The sequence below is a fragment of the Xylocopa sonorina genome, chromosome 5, assembly GCF_050948175.1.
Source record: "Xylocopa sonorina isolate GNS202 chromosome 5, iyXylSono1_principal, whole genome shotgun sequence".
Lineage (NCBI taxonomy): Eukaryota > Metazoa > Arthropoda > Insecta > Hymenoptera > Apidae > Xylocopa > Xylocopa sonorina.
The window spans coordinates 13,160,085-13,178,634 of NC_135197.1; the positions used below are offsets into that span (position 1 = coordinate 13,160,085).

An 18,550-nucleotide genomic window follows, 5' to 3' on the forward strand; every position below is an offset into this window, starting at 1 on the left:
TACAAACTAATCGTTATAAAATATACGTGTAAACCTATTTACAATGTATATTAGAAATATAACTAGAACTTATGGAAATTTACAATACAAATGTATAAAATAATGTATAACATCAAATAAATACAATTTCTCTAAGTTCTTGGTTGCTCTGATGGAAAAGCTGGACATTGCTTGAATTGCAATAATTCAGAAACAAGTAATACTGTTTGCTAATGCCTAATTTCAGATATAACACAATATAGTTATTCATAGAGCACCTTTCCGACAGTCTGATAACAGTTACTATAAATATACCAATAACAAAATAAAAATCAATTGAAACTTACTAGTTAAAAATAACTTACAATTTAGCAATTTATTAAAGTACAAATTTCGTTTTACCTATATAATGTAGCTTTCATTAAATCTATCTAAATGTAAAGCGATCCATCTGCTGGACCTATATACCTCATGGAAATAAGCATTACATCGATCAATGTCCATACACCAAATCCTCCAAAGCTGAATAATTTACCAATTCCGACTTGCCAATGACCCAAGTAGAATCTGTAACATATAATTAGAATGCAGAGTACTGTTGGATATTTAATATCTATATATTAGATGTACCTATCAGCTCCAAACCCTCCTAAAGTAATGCTTAAAATCAAGGCAGTAGACCAACGATATCCCACTGTCCAATTGCACAACAAATTTTTCATAAACTTACGCCTTCCCAGGCAAAGTATATCATCGTTTACTGTACAATTTGTCCTGTAATATTGCCTCGGCGAAGCTACAGAATTACAGGAATTCTTTTGATGGCATTCGTGCTCCCAATGTTCAGTTTGATAGCAGTAACGGCATATATACTTTTTTTGGAAGGTTTGCTCTCCCTTGAAATGCAATGTATTAACCAATATCAAATATATACAAGAAATACTGACATACGTATTGTTAAGTTACTTACAACACAATCGATGTGCTCTAATACAGAACAATTGGCGACATACACAGATCCATACACACAATTGGGGTTTAAATTACACTTTAAACAATGCCCACCTAAATCTGAACAAGCGATTCCGTTTGGACATAATCTTGCGATCTCCTCCTACAAATATTAGAATTGCTTTAATGTAACAGCTTAAACATCTCATTTTCTGCCATTGGGAAGAATACAACCGCTGCATTACCTTGGTGCTACTATACGCTGGCGTCGAGTTTACGTTAGCCTCTTTCTGCGCATATTTAATTGCACTTTCTGTAAAATAATACGTAAAAAATGTGAGTAAAAGATGCAGGAATAAGTTGTACAACTACTGTAGTTAATTATGAATTACCATAACCCATATGAGCTTGTTTCACGGAGGTCGAAAAGATAGCCAGGAGAATAAAGATCACATTCCTCGTATTAATTTGTATAACATTCATTATGCGTGTTATTGAACGTTAATTCTCAACGAGCAGAAAAACTGGATAACCTTTCACTCAGTCGCGTCAAGAGGAAGCATAGTTTCGAGCTCGCCCTCTTGAAACCTGTGAAAAAAGTTTTGCATACTACACGATCCTTCGAATCAAATAGCTCGCAGAAATGAGTGAATTTTTTTCTGAACGAAAAGGAAAGAACGCGATTCTAGGGACTGGCGATCTCGTATTATTCCTGCGACGTTATCTAAGCTAGATAAAATGCAGCGCGAGTACAATCTGAAACATGGAAAGCGTAACTGGTTGCGACGCGTTCTTTCTTACGCGCAATTCGTGTACCGTTCGAATCTAAATTGATCGTATTCCGGTAGGAGAAATATTTTAATTCGCCGTAAACCACGCGAACGAGTACAGGGTATTTCACGATTGGTTAATTACGTACTTTCGTCGAGCCGTGTGGCGAGATCAATGGGCCGCTACACCAGAATGATCGTCAATTTAAAAGAAACTTTCTAGTTAAACACTTTAGTCAGGGAAGGAAATCGTGGCGAGACCGCGCGCGACATGTAACGCGATATCGTCTAAATGCACGAGGACTTTGGTTAGCTTGTTAACGCGCGGGGAAAGGTGAAAAAGCATTTTCTCCCGAGCGAGCTCGGCTACCTCGCTCAGACAGCGATGTATAAAAAACCAGCCAAAAATAACGAACTTGTGTGCGGCTACACTTATTTCTAATAATCAGCTGACTTCCGGAACACTAACACCGAGGAAAATGTTAGTGAGGCCTCTCGTTCTTTTCACTTGACATAACAGCATTCGTATAAGCAAACATGCCTTTTATCCGGTGGTAATTTTGCTAATCAAAGACTGACATAGACAGACACTGTTCAGATGTTTTTAATCCAAGCTTGTTCGAGAAGAAATTAGTATTTAAACTTTGCTCGATCGTAAAACTATCGGGGGATAATTCGAAGGTAAATAATACTTGGGAACGCATTTTTTCTTTTTTTTTTTTTTGTTAATATACAGTCTCGCGAGACAGCTATTATATTTCTGTTTAACAGAATCTCTCGTTGTTACCTTAACTAAAAAAGTTGTTCTCGCTAGTTTCGCTACAATGTAAAATAAGAGGGGAACAAATCGTTTCAGTTCATTTTTTTAGTAGATAACTCGCCGCTGTTGTCTTAAAAATAATATGAATTCTGAGGAAAGTGCAAGTAACAGTCAGAACAAAAGTGAAACAAGGCTAGAAGGAAGTTTGAAAAAAAATGGTAATCAATCGATCGAACAGTCAACTAAACCGTCTAAGGTCGTGCAACTTGAAAGTAAATTGAATGGAGATCAAGTGAAATTGAACAACAAATTGGGAGACAATAGCTCTAAGAACTATTTGTCCCCTAACGGTCCAGCATTTGCCAATGGTACAAGATCGACGCAAGCCACGTGCGATTTCATCAACTCCATGGACCAAAGTACGGACGAAAATATGACTAATTCAAGCGCGTCTTCTACGTTTTTAAATGCCAACAACATCAAATCTCCAACCATGAACGCTGCTGTTACAAGTCAATTGAAACATAAGACTGTAATCAACACGAGTGTTCTGAATTTGCCTAAGCCTCAAATGCACTTAAACTTATCTTCCAATAACACGATGCATCTGAATCATACTTGCGTATCAGGTTCTTACAATGCCGGCGCTACGTCAACTCCTATTTTACATCTAAATAATTCTGCATCAGTTTTGTCTACGATACAATCAAATTTATCAACGACTAAGCCAAACGAGGATATCGATATGAAGAATAATGTAGATTACATTTCTGGAATTGAAAAGTGTCCGTCGAAAGTATCGTGTAGTTCAGACTCTAGTCCTGAAGTGGATAGTGCCTGGACGTCAAGGTCCTATGGATCTAACAGTGTATTAAATAATATAGGCGGTAGTATAGGTTCAACAAGCCAAGGAACGTGTTGTTTTTTAAGACCTAATATTAATGGAAACAGGGAGGTGGCAGGACCAAGTGGTTTACAAAGGGTAAGTTTTATGACTGACTTATGATAGTGTTGTCAGTATGCTCTACAAAGATAAATACGAAACAATGTTGTATAAACACAAGTTCTCTGGAACTTTATTACAAAGTTATAACTGAAATACATCATCTTTTTTTTATAACTTTTTAATAAAGCTTCACACAATCTGTTCTGTATAACATCTGTTTCTTATTTATATCTAGAGAGTCTATTAAAAAAACTAAGGCGTCCTACGTTATAAAAGAAATCGTTACATATTTATGAATCAGAGTACGCAAAGAGAACAGATTGAAAGGAGGGATTCAAGTTCTGGAAACGAAGGCGATATGTCAGATGGAGAAGATTATTGTATCTACACTTACAAAGGGAACGATGACGCGTTACATTTAGCTCAGAAAGAAGAAATAAATCAAGAAGAAATAGAAGAACACGAAGAGGAAGAGCAATGCCATAGCGGTAGATCGAGTCCAGAAATGGATTTTTTGGAAATGGATTTTGATCCAGGGCCTTCTTGCGAACAGGTATCAGCAAATTGTTATGTTAAAAGTTACAACTAATTTGTTATACAAGTGTTCTTAATACAGGATACAGGTGACAGTGACTTGGCCTCTATAAATGAAGATATACAGAATATAGCATTAGATAATGTAGACCCAGATCCAGTATTAAATGATTTAAGTAGTGGCAAAGTTGTGGCTAAACAAGGAATAGCGACTACATCGCAAAGCTCGAGACAAAGTGTACAAAATGTGAATAATACAGAACCTCAACCATGTTCCAGCAGTAGTCAAGCTGCTTCAAAATCAAGTATAAAATCAAGTATAAAACCAAGCTACCCTTTGCCATGGGTGCCGAGTACTAGCGGCGCAATTGGTACACTATCTCTACTGGTTTTAATGCATTACAAAGAGAGATATTATTTTGCATGTAGGATACTATATCGAATGAAAAATTTGTAGGAAAGTGGGAAACTACTAGGATATTTCGTAGAACTAGATGTCCCTTACGAGAATCATACGGGTATCACAATACAAGCGGAGACCTTATTTCACCGGGCGACAATAGAGATTCAGATGCGGAACTGTGGGTTGAATCCTCGTCAGCTCCGGTTCCAGAGAACTCAAGTTTAAACTCTAGAAGAGTGAACCTCAGTTCAACCCTTTACCATCGCATGATGGCAAAGAAATTGATGCTCAATAAGCAAGCTGCATTTAGTCAGAGTGGTGACTCGAACCTAGTTAATACAGCTTATTATAGATTGATACATTTTTATGTACTATACGTAGCCGTGATAATTTAATCAAATATTTATATATTATATATATATATACAGGAAAATGAATTATCTAATGAACGATTAGATGGCCTTTTACCAGTTGAGAAAGTAATGTTGTGGAGCGAACAAGAAGCTACAGTTAAACAAGTAACACAAATTGGAACTTCCGCGTGTGGTGCTACTGCTGCAATAAATGCTTTGGTGCGTATACCGTACATTTTTCGTTCTGCTTCAATAACCAATTTACCTATTTAATTATCTATTTTTGTAGCTGGCATTAAATGTACAATTTTCATTGGAAACATTAGTAAAAGGTGTGAATACTAGGCAAAGGGAACCAGGTACACCGTTACCGCGATATTTATATAGCCGGTCGGTAGCTGGATCGACGCATAGGGATTTAGCCCGTGGTATAGCCTTAGGTACAAATGGATCGGTTATAACAAAGTTTTTCGCATTTTATCCGGAAAGAAAAGTTTCTTTATCTCATTGGTTACACTATTGGATATCGAAAGGTACGTGACGATTGAAGCGTATAAATCAACAAAATGGTTATCTCAGGTGGTGTATTTTAGGTGCTGCACCCATCGCGACGTTAAATTTGCAACATTGTGGGGAGGGATGCGATATTCCGGATGCGTGGCATCATCAAATGATATTTGGTGTTGGACAGGCAGGAATTTATTTAAGTAACCCACTAGAATGTTTACCTGAACAGGTTGGTGATGCTTAAGATGAATTAACTATTTAAATAATACGGAAACTTTTATGAATTTCAGTATGTATGGCATCAACTTGTAAGTCCTAGTATTTTACTAGTACGAAGAGCGGATGTTCTAGCTCACTGGAATCCCAATACGGATTTAACACCGCTCACCGCTATGGATCAAATGTGGCGGAAGCTCAACGTTCTCGGTACGCTTAATGTTCGCATTGACATATTATAATGGATGTTATGTACAAAACTAATGCCCCCTGATTTGGTTCGTTTAATGCTCAGGTCAAGTTGTAAATATGGTGCGCGAAGCAATGAGCCAGCGGCGCCAACTTAACCTGACCGCTGGCGTCACTCATATTCGTATTCCTGCGTCTTATCGAGCAGGCATAACCTTAGTTATGTGTGCAAATTCTGCGGCTGCTTCCGAATTGTTACATGCTGAACAATTACCAATACTCTAGTCTTGTTAATCAAATTAATAAAAAAGAAACCCAGGCTCTCCCTTTTTTACTTGTAATAAATTTAATTAGCAGGCTGGTCCGCACAATGTTATTTACAATAGTTCATTTACTGTATGTATGACAGTTGGGGACAGAAACGAAATGCTTTACATTTTTAACACAAAAGATGTTTGTATTCAAAGAGAATATTATCGATTAAAATATATTTCAATAGAATATTTCCGTTTTATATGCAGTTATATTTATAGATTGGTACATTAAACAAATTTTAACAAAACTGAGATATGTTGCGGAAAAGATCATTTTATACACTATTCCAAATTCATTTTGTTCAACATAACGAAGAAGGTAAGCATAATTTCTTTACGCATACGTCATTTAATGATTCGTTATTAAGATTGTTTGATTTTTTTTGAACAGTATAAGATTGCATTTCGTACAGTAAAAATGCTTTGACGACTCGAGATAGAGCGTAATGATACATTTCATATAAATTTTAGTCCAGAATTCTGTTATGGTTGTGAGCTATTTTGTGTTGGAATCATACAGAAAATGTGCTTGCTACAATAGTGTTGTTCAAAGCACACCATTGCCTTGTGCAGTTACATTGACATAAATATTAAATTTATGTACATGTACGTGGTACAATCTATTGTCAATCATTACTTTTGTGCTCTCTCAGAGAGTTCACCCTTACTTAAGACATACTGAAACAAGCGATAAAAATTAGTTACGATACTCTTATGCTTCGACGCGCGACGGCATACGATACCTTTCTATAAGTGATGCGCGCATAGTTGATGTAATGGCAGCTGGTGCAGCCTCGTTAAGTTTAAAAACACTTTCGATAACGGAAAGCTCTGTCGATGTTGTGTCCATACCGCAAAAGGCAGCCCAATCGTTGACAACCATTCCTGCAGCTATAACATCACTGCCTCTATTTACTGTACCTGCCTACATGTTTCAATTTGGTAACAAACGTTTAAATCCTTTACCTGTTAAGCCTTGTATTCTTTACATATATAAAATTATCTTACAACAAGTGGCACTTGTAATAAAGATGACAATTCATCTTGATCTTGTATAGATGTTTTCGGATGTACTAAACCACCTTGGTTCGATAGTACAGAATACGAGCCCACCAAAACATTACTTGCCACAGTTTGTCTAAATACTTCAACGTTTAATGTATCCGCTAAAATTTCTTCTGTTTCCTATAAAGCATAGATTACGTGTCAATTGTGGATAAGAGGATATTGATTAAGGAAAGGTTACCCCCTAGAATAATACTTGCTCTGTCCAGATCCGGGTGTACTAACGCCACATAATCATTGCATGCGATTACATTACCCAGGGCAGAAAGTCGTTCTTCTATTCTCTGTACTTTCACCTTGTCTGGCAGTGAATTTCGTATATGTTGCAATTCTGTATCTGTCGTCGTGTTTGGGACCAGCAGTCCATTTTTATTTCCTACAAAAATTTATTTCTCCGTCTGAATGTTCTATTTAACCGCGACCAACTGAGAATTGTATAGGGTTAATTTTCAAATTTGCGCTTACCAACACATAATCGACCAATTATACGACACCCCCCTACCGAGGCATGAATCACAGGAATGGTTTCAGCCAATTCTGCTTCAAACACGCTGTAATTAATGATATTTATCCGATTAAATAACTAATCGTGTCACGTTCGTAACGTGAAAACACCTTTCTAAGTTAAGGAATAAACAAATCACTCGTGAACGTTATTGCACACAATAGTGAAATCAGTGCTAACATAATAAGATAAGATCAACGTATACTGTTACCTGTAAAAGTTCTCGGAACCGCCAATTGCTACGAGGCAATAAGCATTTGTTAACTTGGAAAAAACACCCACTTCATTGTTATTTTCAAACTGTACACGTACCGCCATGATTGCAATGATGTAAATTTACATTAGAGTGCTGAATGTTGAATAAAAATCGAAAGAAAACTGAACAGTTGTTAAAACACGCACGCTAGCCTATCGGGCCGCACGTATTTCCTTCTACATCTATCGGTTGACACGAGGTTTATTTTATGAATACTAGGTATAGGTTAAGGTAATACATAGGTGGGAAAAACGATGCTTCGGTTGTCGTCGACTGCCCTCTAGCGAACGAGTGCTAGAACTAATCGCTTTTCAAAATTCACCATAAAGTTTCACTTGAAAATCATTAATCACAGTATGTGGTACACGTGCATTTAATATATTGCCTTTTAAAGCAATTTCTACAGAAGTAACGTTGACAACATAATCTATTTACAATAACTTAAACGAAGTTAAAGAAACTTTAGATAGCTCGCAACTTAAACTCGTACAATTACATATCATTAGCCAGTATTTAGAATTAACGAAGACGAATGATCTTTGCACAGTTCCTTTATTGAAAGTCTTTTTAATAATATTTCCAACAGTCATGCGAGAAAGAAAGAGAAACGTTCTCGAATAAATTGTACCGTTGCGCGAATCTTCGATATCTCGACAATGTGCTGATGCCAGTGCACAAGTCTCGTCGTATATAATATTAATAAAACCAATAACTGCTGAAAATCACCGCTTTATTAACAACATTATCATAAGCATTATAAATACGCTTCAATATAGTCTTCGTTTTTTGATTTGGTTCCGATTAGGTACAGGTCGTCTTTATTGGAACATATTGGCAGTATTACTTGCGAGAAAATGATATTTAACTATATGAACTCTATCGATTAACATTAATCGCGAGAGCGACGAGTATCCGTACGAGCTCTTCCGTGGTTCTGGATCGTCGATGCCGACAGTACCGACCGAGCGGCGCGGTGTTCATAGATCATCTCTACTCGTTCGAGCGACAATCTCCGTTTAATCTGTACAGGGAAGAGGGGTATTTGCCGCGCGAGAGATAAAACGAAAGATTTCCGAACGAAGATCCGTTGATCGAGACCGTTCCCATTGGCGGATGCGAGAAATCACGCTTCATCCGTGGCCTCCTGGCGAACGACACGAACGGAAGAAGAGAAAGCGAATTTATGCGTCATCGTCGACCTCCTTGGTTTTTTGATTGCACGCCACACTTTTCAGTCTCGTCTCGATTGGTTGTCTCCCACTCATTTTTTTGATTTTCCTTCCAGGTGCTCGGATTCTTTCCTCGGTTCCCCGTAAGGACGCGCGCATGTACGTGCGATCAACGTGTGTATGTTACCATCAATAGAAAATAGAAATAGTAAAAGTTCTTCAGTTGTTCGAGCTTGGCTTGAACGTCGTGTACTGCGGCGGCTTCTCGATCTTGCAGTGGGGCTTCAGTGTCGCTAAACGATCTGGTTTGAGAAACAGCTGCTCCCCCTGCACAATTTTCATCTTAAGGATCTTAAGAGGGTACGAATCTGGTCGCGTTCAAGGCACGCGTACAAACCGGAAGCGCCGGGTTAAACTAAAACTCTACGGACGTACGCTACCGTTCACAAACATCCGGGTATCTCATCGAATTTCGTCTAATTACAGTATACCATGCACGAAGAAGAAATTGTATTATTCTGACGCTATAGAATAATGCCCTTTCCCCTTGGAAATAAGTAACTACCCAGAAATATGCGAGCGGTAGCGTATTATGTGTGCTACGAGTCATTACGGTGGCAATCAGGGATGGTAAACTATGGAGAACGCAGGTGCTGCTTGTGCAAACGTTTTCATACGTGAGAGAAAGAAACAGGGCCGTTTTGTACCTTCGGGATTATGGCCAGCTCGTTGTCCGTCATGTTATCGGTACCCATCGATACCGTTCTCATTACGGTGCACATATATTGACGCGGAATTATGCGTTTTATTACGTAAACACTGTTGCTGACGAGGGGGTCACGGTGGCGATCGCGCCGCGCAATCAGCAACAGGAAATTGTCCTTAAGCGAAATTTATCGGGACCGTGGGAATTGCCGGTATAATTCGAATGGAGTTTTTCCGGACGCACCGCCTTGTTGCTTCGTGATTTTGTATATGCCGCGAACATCCGCGAACGCAAAATAAATATTCGTTGCGCATGTTAATATTATCGATGCCAATGCAAACAGCGTATCGGTAAACGACCTCGATAAATATTTATACTGATTCGGTAATCGAGATTGCATAAAACATCGAAATTGCCGTTCCATAGGTATTTTCATCTGTATTCGCTTCATTTTCGTTTCGTCTGTTCTTTTTTTTTTTTACTCATTTTTGTTTCGGTTAGCTCGTTCTAGGAAAACAGTCGTGGGTTCACCCTTCTCGTCGTACACGATACTGACGGATCGAAGCAAGCAATGCTCGATTTCACGCGATCGTGCGAAATGCGATAGATTTAATATGTACGCGCGTAGGTACGCGTGGGTAATTAGTGTCAGGCGTGACATGCTCGTGCGCGTACATTCTCACGGATGTGAAAGGGATGTCACGGGAGTCTGATGAACAAACGGACAAGCATACGCATCTGTATGATCATTTTTTAATGACAACATGATACACGAAAGAAAGAGAGAGAGAGAGAGAGAAAGAGAGAGAAAGAGAGAGAAAGAGAGAGTACTCGAAGTTCGTTCGGGTTAGCTCCTCCGTAGAGCGTCGTACAGCGTGTCGTCTCATTCTCGATTGCTCGATTACAAAGCATGGCTGAGGTTCATCGACGTCGATGACAGTCTCGAAACCCGAGTAATGAGGCTAATTAAATGGTTACAATGATCCTACGCTAACGATGACAATGACGTGTCGCGGTTCGAGCAAGCGCGAGTACGCAAACGTTGGCATGCACGCGAAACCTCGCCACGAGGATGCAACGTGTTGCGGTGGTCGTCGTCGATCACAAACCAAAGGGTAACCCGTTCACCGACGTATTCTTGGTAGAAAAGAGTTTACTCTCTAACGATCAGTATTCGCATCTTTTCGGGGATCGTTTCAGGTAAATGGACGTGTAGGTACTCTCTCGTCTATCGATTTCCATAGGAGCAGATACGCGTGTACACGTACGGGGTGAAACTTAACGTTTATCGAGTCGTGAAACCGTCTTGAACAATCGTTACGTTCGATTAATAATTAGCGTAACGCGGCTGTAACGTCTGTAACGGTGATACCGGGTAATCGCAGGTACGCTTCGGTTATTTGAACGAGTCTGATCGGTAATCGAACATACGATTATCCGTGGCTGCTAATTACACCGGCGGTTACACGCTGTCCAATTATTATAGCAACGATAGGTTCTGTTTGCAACGAGATATATCATTAATAACTATCTTCACAACCTTGTATATATATATTTATATATAGATGTATTATATATAAATTTACGAAGTCTCGTCGATGCCTCGTTACACATGATCAGCCAGCCTCAGATCAGCCTTTTAACCGATGACACATACTTACGGAACGAGTGCTATTTGCTTTAACGTTTTATAAGAGTCAGTCTTTAGTTCTGAAACGGCGCACCCGGTGCGGTAAACGCGTGGCCGCGCTGGAAACGGTCCTGTTTGAATGCTAGAACGAAAGCAGTGGCAAGGATGCAAGCCAGGCGGACCAAACGATATTTATCAGGGTCGGCTTAAGGAACTTCCGAGTCGGTAAAGTTTAACTTTCGGGCCGCGTTTATATTGGAACATAAATTGTTCCACTTCGCGTACAGGCTATACGGGCCGGTAGTTTACAATATACGGGCCGAGTCGTTATTTGTTAATAATGCAGAAGCGAGTTTCGGAGGACGAGGAGTTACGGGCAAGAAGACATCATCCTCGAGGCTCGAGCGTGCTCGCAACCCCTCGCAGCCTTGAACCGGCCCCTGAAATTCCTACTCGTGTAACCCGCTTCGTGACGATACCCGCCGCTTCTGGTGCGACTCGCGAGATTCATTTCTGCTCGCGCGGCATCGAGAGATCGTCTCGTCGAGGAAAGTCTCGATACACGGTCAGCTCGGATCGTTCGCCGCTAATTGAATACCAGGATAGGTAAACAATCGAGTCCGCTCGAGAAGAGATGGTAATCGCGTTAGGCAGCAGGAGCGGCTGTATCGGTTACTTACGTACACGTACCTAAATGAAATTACCTACAAGGACGGTTGCGGTAATTGGGAAAGGGACATCGGGCTGACTAGATGCAATCAAATGCATGCGTAATGCACCCTACCGACCGCATAAATCACTCAAATTACTATCTCGATCGGGGGGGGAGGAGGAGGGTCGTAGCGGCTGTTGGTCAATACTTGTGCGACACTACTTGTGCATGATACGACCGTGGCGTTATTGTACCTCCCGGTACTGCCATTTTACGTACTACCGTAAACGCGGCATACTTTTAACATGTGTGCTCGTAGTGTACGCGTATATACATGTCCGTGTGGTGATGCAGGTCGGAGTCGCGTATGTAACACAGGCTCACAGTTCCTTTCGAAACGTTTCACCATCTCGCGTGCATATAGCAAGCGCGTCTTTCATTGTTACCGGGCGCGAATGAATGGAGCTGGTGGAGTTTGAACTGGGTGAACGGAACTTAACGGGGAGAACTCGATCACCGTGAAAACAGAATGAAATCATCGCGATCCAACACCGACTGCGCTCTTATTCCCCGGTATTATCCGGCATTCAAGCAGAGCACGCGTTCTCGTGCCGCTCTCGGAAACCATATATCCCTTCTTGGGTAGGTGTACGAGAAATTAATATAGATAACGACGATTGCACGGCCGAGAGCGTGGATATAGAACAAACGGCGGGGCGAGCTTTCGAAGGACGTAACGAAACGTTAAACTCTCGAACGGTGAAACTTTTTCGCTATAATCAACGATGAAACGTAAAAGATTCACGATCATCTCCCGCGAAGTTCCCGTTCAACTCTCGATAGGGAAAAGGATGATGGTTGATAACTCGTATCGAACGGGACGATACGGTAATGCGGGGAAACGAAGCCGCGGATTGATCCCTCTACGCTGCGTTTTTCCGTGTGCGCCAACCCCCGCGCGCTCTTTCTCTCGAATGCCGTTTCTCGGGCATCCCGCCGTGGGAGAAAAAAAAGAATTTCACTCTTAACGCGTACCTTTGCACCGGTGTAATGGCACTGCAACCAGCGCTCTACGTATCCATCGGATAGAAATCCAAAGGGAATTCTTTTTCATTATTCCTCGCATTCTTTTTTTCCTCCCTTCCGGAGACGAGTAGACGGCGCGGCAATTTTTTAAAAATTCCGAAATTTCCCGGGAAAATCGCGCGTACGAGGATTAAAAGGGGAACTCGACTACGTACTGCCGGGAATGGAAAATTAAAATACGCTGCCGGTAGGATCGTGTTGCTGTGTAACTGTTACCAGCGGGTTCGCCTGAAACGAGCAAGAAATTAAAGGAAGAAAAACAAAAAAAAAAAGGGAACAGAACAAAAAAAGAAAAGGGAAGGGAAAAAATTACAGTGTCAAGAAAATTTGTATTCCGTGTACTGGTTCGTGCATTCGCGCGACTATATGTATATGCAACGAGAGGTCCACGGTCAAGGGATAAAGGGAATAAAACAACGTTTCTTACGGGGATGTCGCTCAGCGACATCGTCGTTCTACTTTGCGAGAATAGTTTGTCTTTTTTTGTTTCTTGTTTTCTCTGTCTATCAACTTATCTGACCTGAAGCGTGTACTGTGGCCCGTGGTGTTGCCCGTGGTGCTGCCCGTGGTGATGATGATGCCTCTGATAGTGTTGCTGCTGGTGCGGTGGATCGTGTTGATAGCACTCTTGCTGATACTGTTGCGAGGGGACAGGCTTCAGAACTGGATTCGGGCGTTTTTCAGACGGATACTGTTGGCCGCGTTCCATCGTGTCCACGGCTAAACGTGGATCTTCTATCATAGTGTTCGAAGCCTTCGTACTGAAACAGACGGCCAATGTCTGCTCGACTGTTGCGAATCGTTCGGCGAGTAATCCGCGCGGAGGGAAACGAATCAGCGTTGAAAATTAGCGACATCGGTAATTAAGAACGACGGAAGGAAAGGGTGCGTCGAGTAATTGATTAGCGGGCGCGCGCGACGCGCGTCCCCTTGGAAAGAGTTTTTTCTCTCTCCCGACTTCCCATGCAAATTGCTTCGACGTTCATTCGCGCAAATCACCGGGCGACGCAATATCGCGTGCTTACCAATGCACTTGCTGGAGCGCAGGCACCGTATTTCTGGCCACGCAGCATCTATCCGAGCGTAGGAAACAAACGAATCCCATTACCAGCACCGAGAGCACCGTAAACCCAGCGACAGCGCCGATAACGAGCGGAATCTGTAACAAATACACGGCGTGAAGGAGGAAAAAAGTGATAGCACGGAGGGAAACGTTGTCCCGAGCGTGCGCGATACGCGCGCGGAATATTTATTCTCGCGGCTGATCTAATTGAATACAATTATTTAATTGGGCCACGCGGGGTTTTTTTTTCTCCCCAGCGCCGAGGGAAAGAACGACGCGGTTTGCGCGGAACGCACGTCGAAGCGACGAGAGTTTCTCTGGCTTCGCGAGAAACGTAGTTATGTACGTAGAATTACCTGGCCCGGTTCGTCCACTCTCAGCATCAGCGAACGACGATCGCTTCCACGATCGTTCTCCACGATTACGTGGTACAATCTCTGGTCCTCCTTGACCGTGCTGGTCAGTTCCAGAACGGCTATGTAACAGTCCTCCAACGCTAACGGCTCGAGATCCAGCGCCCGATACCTCGACTCGAGTACCTCACCTGCGAATGTTTTGCTCGGCCATTACACTTGACGTTGTACGTTTACGATGAATACGGTATTGCAAAATTTATAATTTCGTTGATAAACGCATGAAAAGATCGGGGGGTTCAGGGTTCCGATCGAACGAGTTCGTTGATCCTTGGCGATCGTCGGATCGGGGAGAGGATCGAAGAGTCGTCACGGAAGTTGAAGCCTCCGGTGGAGAAGGACGCGAGAAAAAGGCGGGTAATTAAAGGGGAGCTCGCGGCCAAAGGGATGCTCGAATTAATTAATCGCGAGTGTACCACTTTTCAGTAATAAGGAGTACCAATTAGTGAGAAGAGACGTACGTACAGGGGGAAAAAAAGGGGGAGAAAATGGAAGAAAAACTGAAAGGGCAAACCAAAGACTCGAATACTTTCGGCGGTAGAGGTAGGAAGCAGTCTAACCGGCGTGGAGTCTGGTGCTGCCCCATTCCCAAGCAACGAGCCGGGGCTTCGGGTCGGAACACAGTCTGATCTCTAATTTCGCTGGGCTTCCTTCGGTCGTCGCCACGACAAACTTCTCCGTGATGGCCGGCTTTACCACCTGCGACACACGTTTAACAACTCCTTCAGTCCCTTTTTCCGCCGTCGTCCTTTGTTCTCCCCTTCGCTTTTTACGATGTTTTCCTTGCTCGAGTTTTAACTCTTTCCGGTAAATGTTCACGATAAGAGTCGCATCTCGACTACTCTGATTTTTCCATACGTACGTTGTTAAGTGGATACGCCTGGGTGTCTTTCTTTTCCTTTGTCGGTAGAAAATGAAGAGAGACCGTCTACGTCGGAAGCATGTGTACTCGTTACGAGATAAAACTCCTACCGTGAACATTTGCCTTCGACTGTTCAAGCGTACGCGATATCTAAAAGAAATTGAAACAGTTTAGTTGAGAGTCTGCACATATCCACCATAATTACAAGCTATACGACACGCACGCCGCTTTGTCACGATTATACGTTGTAATTCGATAATTCTCTCCCACGTTTTTTTTTTTTTTCTACGTTTTCCACGAACATTTCGAAAGTAACGTTTCCGTGAAAGAGCCAAATATTTCACGTCAATTCCGCAGAATATCCAGGGACCACAAGTGGTGCTCGGATCATGGATCGCAAAATGTAGCGGCGAATGAAAGCAGTCTAGCTGCAATCAACTGACAAGTGTGTCGTGAAAATGACGTTTTATTCGGGCCAGTATACCTACAGTCGGGTCTGCCCACGCATACAACTACACCCTACCACCCCGTTACGCGCTCGCGATAAATATGAATTTCTCATTTCATATTTAAATTCGACTCGGACGCGGCGCGCTTATTCGCGCGTGTGCGTCAACAGATTGACGAGCACGCTGCGCGTGCAAATATAATTTTGTTAATTATTCGCCGGTAGCAATCGCCTGTTCCCCCAATTACATTGATTTCGCAATAAAAGCTCGGGATACGATGATACGTAATCACAACGCATAAAAACCGGTTGATCCCGGCGCGATGCGGCGTTCGCCGTGGCGCGTCGACCGATTAAATTTGAACGCGGCCGCCATTCGTCGCACACCGTTCGAACCTCTTCCGGCTAGTTTAACCTCTCCCGCGATCGAATTTTCGACCTGGCAAGCTTCGTTCTCGCCATCGAGCGCTCAAATCGAGGCTAGATCTCGCCTGCTGGCTGCCTTACCCTCGGTGCGCCGACCACTTGCAGAGACACAGGGTCGCTTTTAACTTCCCTGACGTTCCCATTGATCTTGTTCGAGGCGAGACATATGTATTGGCCCTGTTGCTCGTACGTCACGTTCGTCAGGATCAATCGCTGCCCCGTGCCGCATTCCAATGGCATCCGACCGTCGGTGAAGATCTGGGCCCATCTGGTTCAGGATGAAAAAGTTATCGTCGCGTGCTCTCGCGCGTCTTACAGCTACCGTGCAGAATGGACTCGTAGAAGTTACCATCCTTTAATGTCTCTGAATTCAACAATCGGGACAAAAGAGACTATTATTTGTTTGTAGCAATGCTCGAAGACAGCAGGTGGCAACTTTTACCGGTCCATTTTGCGCAATTACAGCTAACGAATTGGCGTTGAATGCGATTAACTTTAAATCGGCAAACTTAACGACGTTTATCGTTCCACTAGCGGCAAACTTTATTACCCACACGATTCAAAAGGTACATAAATATGGATAACATTTATGGCGCACGGGGAACGGGAAGAAGCAACAAGTACGCAAACGATTCGAGATTACAAGTATACATTTAGAGATAAATGAAATAGGAGGGCAAATGAAACGTGACTTCGAAGGGAGGATCTAAAATGTCTACCATCGGTGGTCCCGCGGCTACTTTCGCACGCGTTCCATGCATGCTCCCATGCGAATCGAAAGAAAAAAAAGAAGAAGGAGGCATCGAACGAAAAATAAAAACGGAGCTTGCAAGTTAGTCGACGCAAAAGGTCACCTGTATTCGGCCGGTGGCATGGCGTCGGCGTTGCACTCGAACGAGGCTCCGGAATAGAGTAACGCTGTAGTCAGCCGATCCGGTCCGACCGAGCTGATCGTAGGCGGATCTGCGTGAAAACCAGACGATCCTCCACTATCGATTCTACCAGTCGATATACCCATGCGAGAACCGTCGCGTTAAATGAAACGCGCGCGAATTAATCCGCGAGAAGATTCATTTCGCTTCGCTGTCGTCGCGCGAGCGTAACGCTCCGTGCTCCAATCTGTGACCTGGTACCGCGGTTATGGAACACGGTAACTCTGGACCGGGGTTGTTGAAAACAGCTTAGGAGTTTGCAAGTATTCGGGTACCGCTACGTACCTTTTCGAAACTATTCGGCGAGCCGGCGGCTTTGATAATTCTCGTGACGAGGTCAGTCATCCCTACGGCCGAGGAGTAACCAACCACCGCGCGGAAACTCTAACGATATTTTTAATCGCAAAGCTGTTGAAAATACACGGCTATTTCTGCCGTAGAGACGGTTCTTTCGCGCCGTGGGGATCAATCGAGCATGCCCAGGCGGTTAGCGGACTGCCACGGGCGTAAAAGGGTTAATCGCGGATATTTTCAGGACGACTGGCCGCGGGTAAACGGGAAAAGGGTGGAAACGAGGCCGGCGACACTTACAGTTGACGGACACTTGAACGGATACGGGGCTGCTTTCACCCTCGGCGTTCGCCGCCTCGCAGATATAGACCGAGGCGTGATTCCTGTAGATCGGCGAGAAGAGCAGCGTCTCTCCTATACTGGCCACCTCCGTCTCGCCAGGGCCCTTCGTTTTCCTCCACAGGATCGAAGCAGGGGGATTCGCGTCGGCCAGACATCGAATCTCCAGTTGATCTCGACCTTCTTCCAGCTGGCCGGTCGGCACGCCGACCAGCCTCGTCTCAGGGGCGTCTGCAACATTTCGAGTCGATATTACTTTACCGCCATTTCGTTCGCCTCGCTGGTAACGCTGACTTTAATTACACCTCCGCGATTACGGTCGACGTCCCGTAACTCGAGGCGAAGAAACGTGAAAGAAATCGTTTCTGGTAGTCGTCGATTGAAAATGTCGTTCGATGAATGGGGAGGAACGATTCGATCGAAATCGCGGACGAGGATCGCCATTAACGCGGTCTTAATCAGAACGCGTGCGCGAACCGTCACGGAAAAGTAAACACCGGTTACCAGAGAACAAATGCGGTTACACGAGTAGCAAGTTTTCAGTGCTCGATCGTTCGTTAATGAGCGACTGATTAAAAGTGGTTTCGGGTCGTAGCCTATGAAAGACGAGGGACGTCGATGCCGAGGTAGGCGGCCAGGTGTTCGCGTGTGCGACTTTGCGGGTTCGATCGATTCGTCCCCGCGTTCGACCCGGACAAAGACGATTTTCTCTCGTTTTCCTCTCGGGTCGCACGGGAAAAAGGCAGCGCGCGCGCTCGATAATGGGATGGCGAAGACAATGGGAG

The 18,550-nt window shown here is 43.2% G+C and overlaps 4 protein-coding genes across 4 annotated transcripts in view; 1 reads left to right on the forward strand and 3 right to left on the reverse strand.

The window, feature by feature from the left end:
• Nucleotides 1-1,499, reverse strand: Amx (TM2 domain-containing protein 3 almondex). Its single transcript, XM_076894918.1, has 5 exons — nucleotides 1,323-1,499; nucleotides 1,176-1,243; nucleotides 950-1,093; nucleotides 610-875; nucleotides 1-546 (listed from the first exon to the last, which is right to left on the reverse strand). Exons 1-5 carry the CDS (start codon nucleotides 1,411-1,413, stop codon nucleotides 411-413), a joined length of 705 nt encoding a protein of 234 aa, XP_076751033.1. The 5' UTR covers nucleotides 1,414-1,499; the 3' UTR covers nucleotides 1-410.
• A 586-nt stretch (nucleotides 1,500-2,085) lies between these two features.
• LOC143423367 (uncharacterized) lies at nucleotides 2,086-5,893 on the forward strand. Its single transcript, XM_076894629.1, has 10 exons — nucleotides 2,086-2,381; nucleotides 2,573-3,442; nucleotides 3,708-3,959; nucleotides 4,023-4,311; nucleotides 4,398-4,675; nucleotides 4,772-4,915; nucleotides 4,986-5,229; nucleotides 5,290-5,432; nucleotides 5,494-5,629; nucleotides 5,715-5,893. Exons 2-10 carry the CDS (start codon nucleotides 2,603-2,605, stop codon nucleotides 5,891-5,893), a joined length of 2,505 nt encoding a protein of 834 aa, XP_076750744.1. The 5' UTR covers nucleotides 2,086-2,381; nucleotides 2,573-2,602.
• Nucleotides 5,894-5,935: 42 nt separating this feature from the next.
• Nucleotides 5,936-7,934, reverse strand: Eif6 (eukaryotic translation initiation factor 6). Its single transcript, XM_076894666.1, has 6 exons — nucleotides 7,704-7,934; nucleotides 7,453-7,538; nucleotides 7,188-7,363; nucleotides 6,931-7,107; nucleotides 6,666-6,847; nucleotides 5,936-6,600 (listed from the first exon to the last, which is right to left on the reverse strand). Exons 1-6 carry the CDS (start codon nucleotides 7,808-7,810, stop codon nucleotides 6,591-6,593), a joined length of 738 nt encoding a protein of 245 aa, XP_076750781.1. The 5' UTR covers nucleotides 7,811-7,934; the 3' UTR covers nucleotides 5,936-6,590.
• Nucleotides 7,935-9,063: 1,129 nt separating this feature from the next.
• LOC143423369 (kin of IRRE-like protein 3) overlaps nucleotides 9,064-18,550 on the reverse strand; it is a 97,403-nt gene continuing 87,916 nt past the window's right edge. Inside the window, exons 6-13 of the mRNA XM_076894632.1 lie at nucleotides 17,727-17,996; nucleotides 17,058-17,166; nucleotides 16,285-16,471; nucleotides 15,028-15,166; nucleotides 14,411-14,598; nucleotides 14,017-14,150; nucleotides 13,512-13,752; nucleotides 9,064-9,244 (exon numbers count right to left, since the gene is read on the reverse strand). Coding sequence (XP_076750747.1) covers nucleotides 9,137-9,244; nucleotides 13,512-13,752; nucleotides 14,017-14,150; nucleotides 14,411-14,598; nucleotides 15,028-15,166; nucleotides 16,285-16,471; nucleotides 17,058-17,166; nucleotides 17,727-17,996 — 1,376 coding nt within the window. The 3' untranslated portion in view covers nucleotides 9,064-9,136. The remainder of the gene's footprint in view (nucleotides 9,245-13,511; nucleotides 13,753-14,016; nucleotides 14,151-14,410; nucleotides 14,599-15,027; nucleotides 15,167-16,284; nucleotides 16,472-17,057; nucleotides 17,167-17,726; nucleotides 17,997-18,550) is intronic.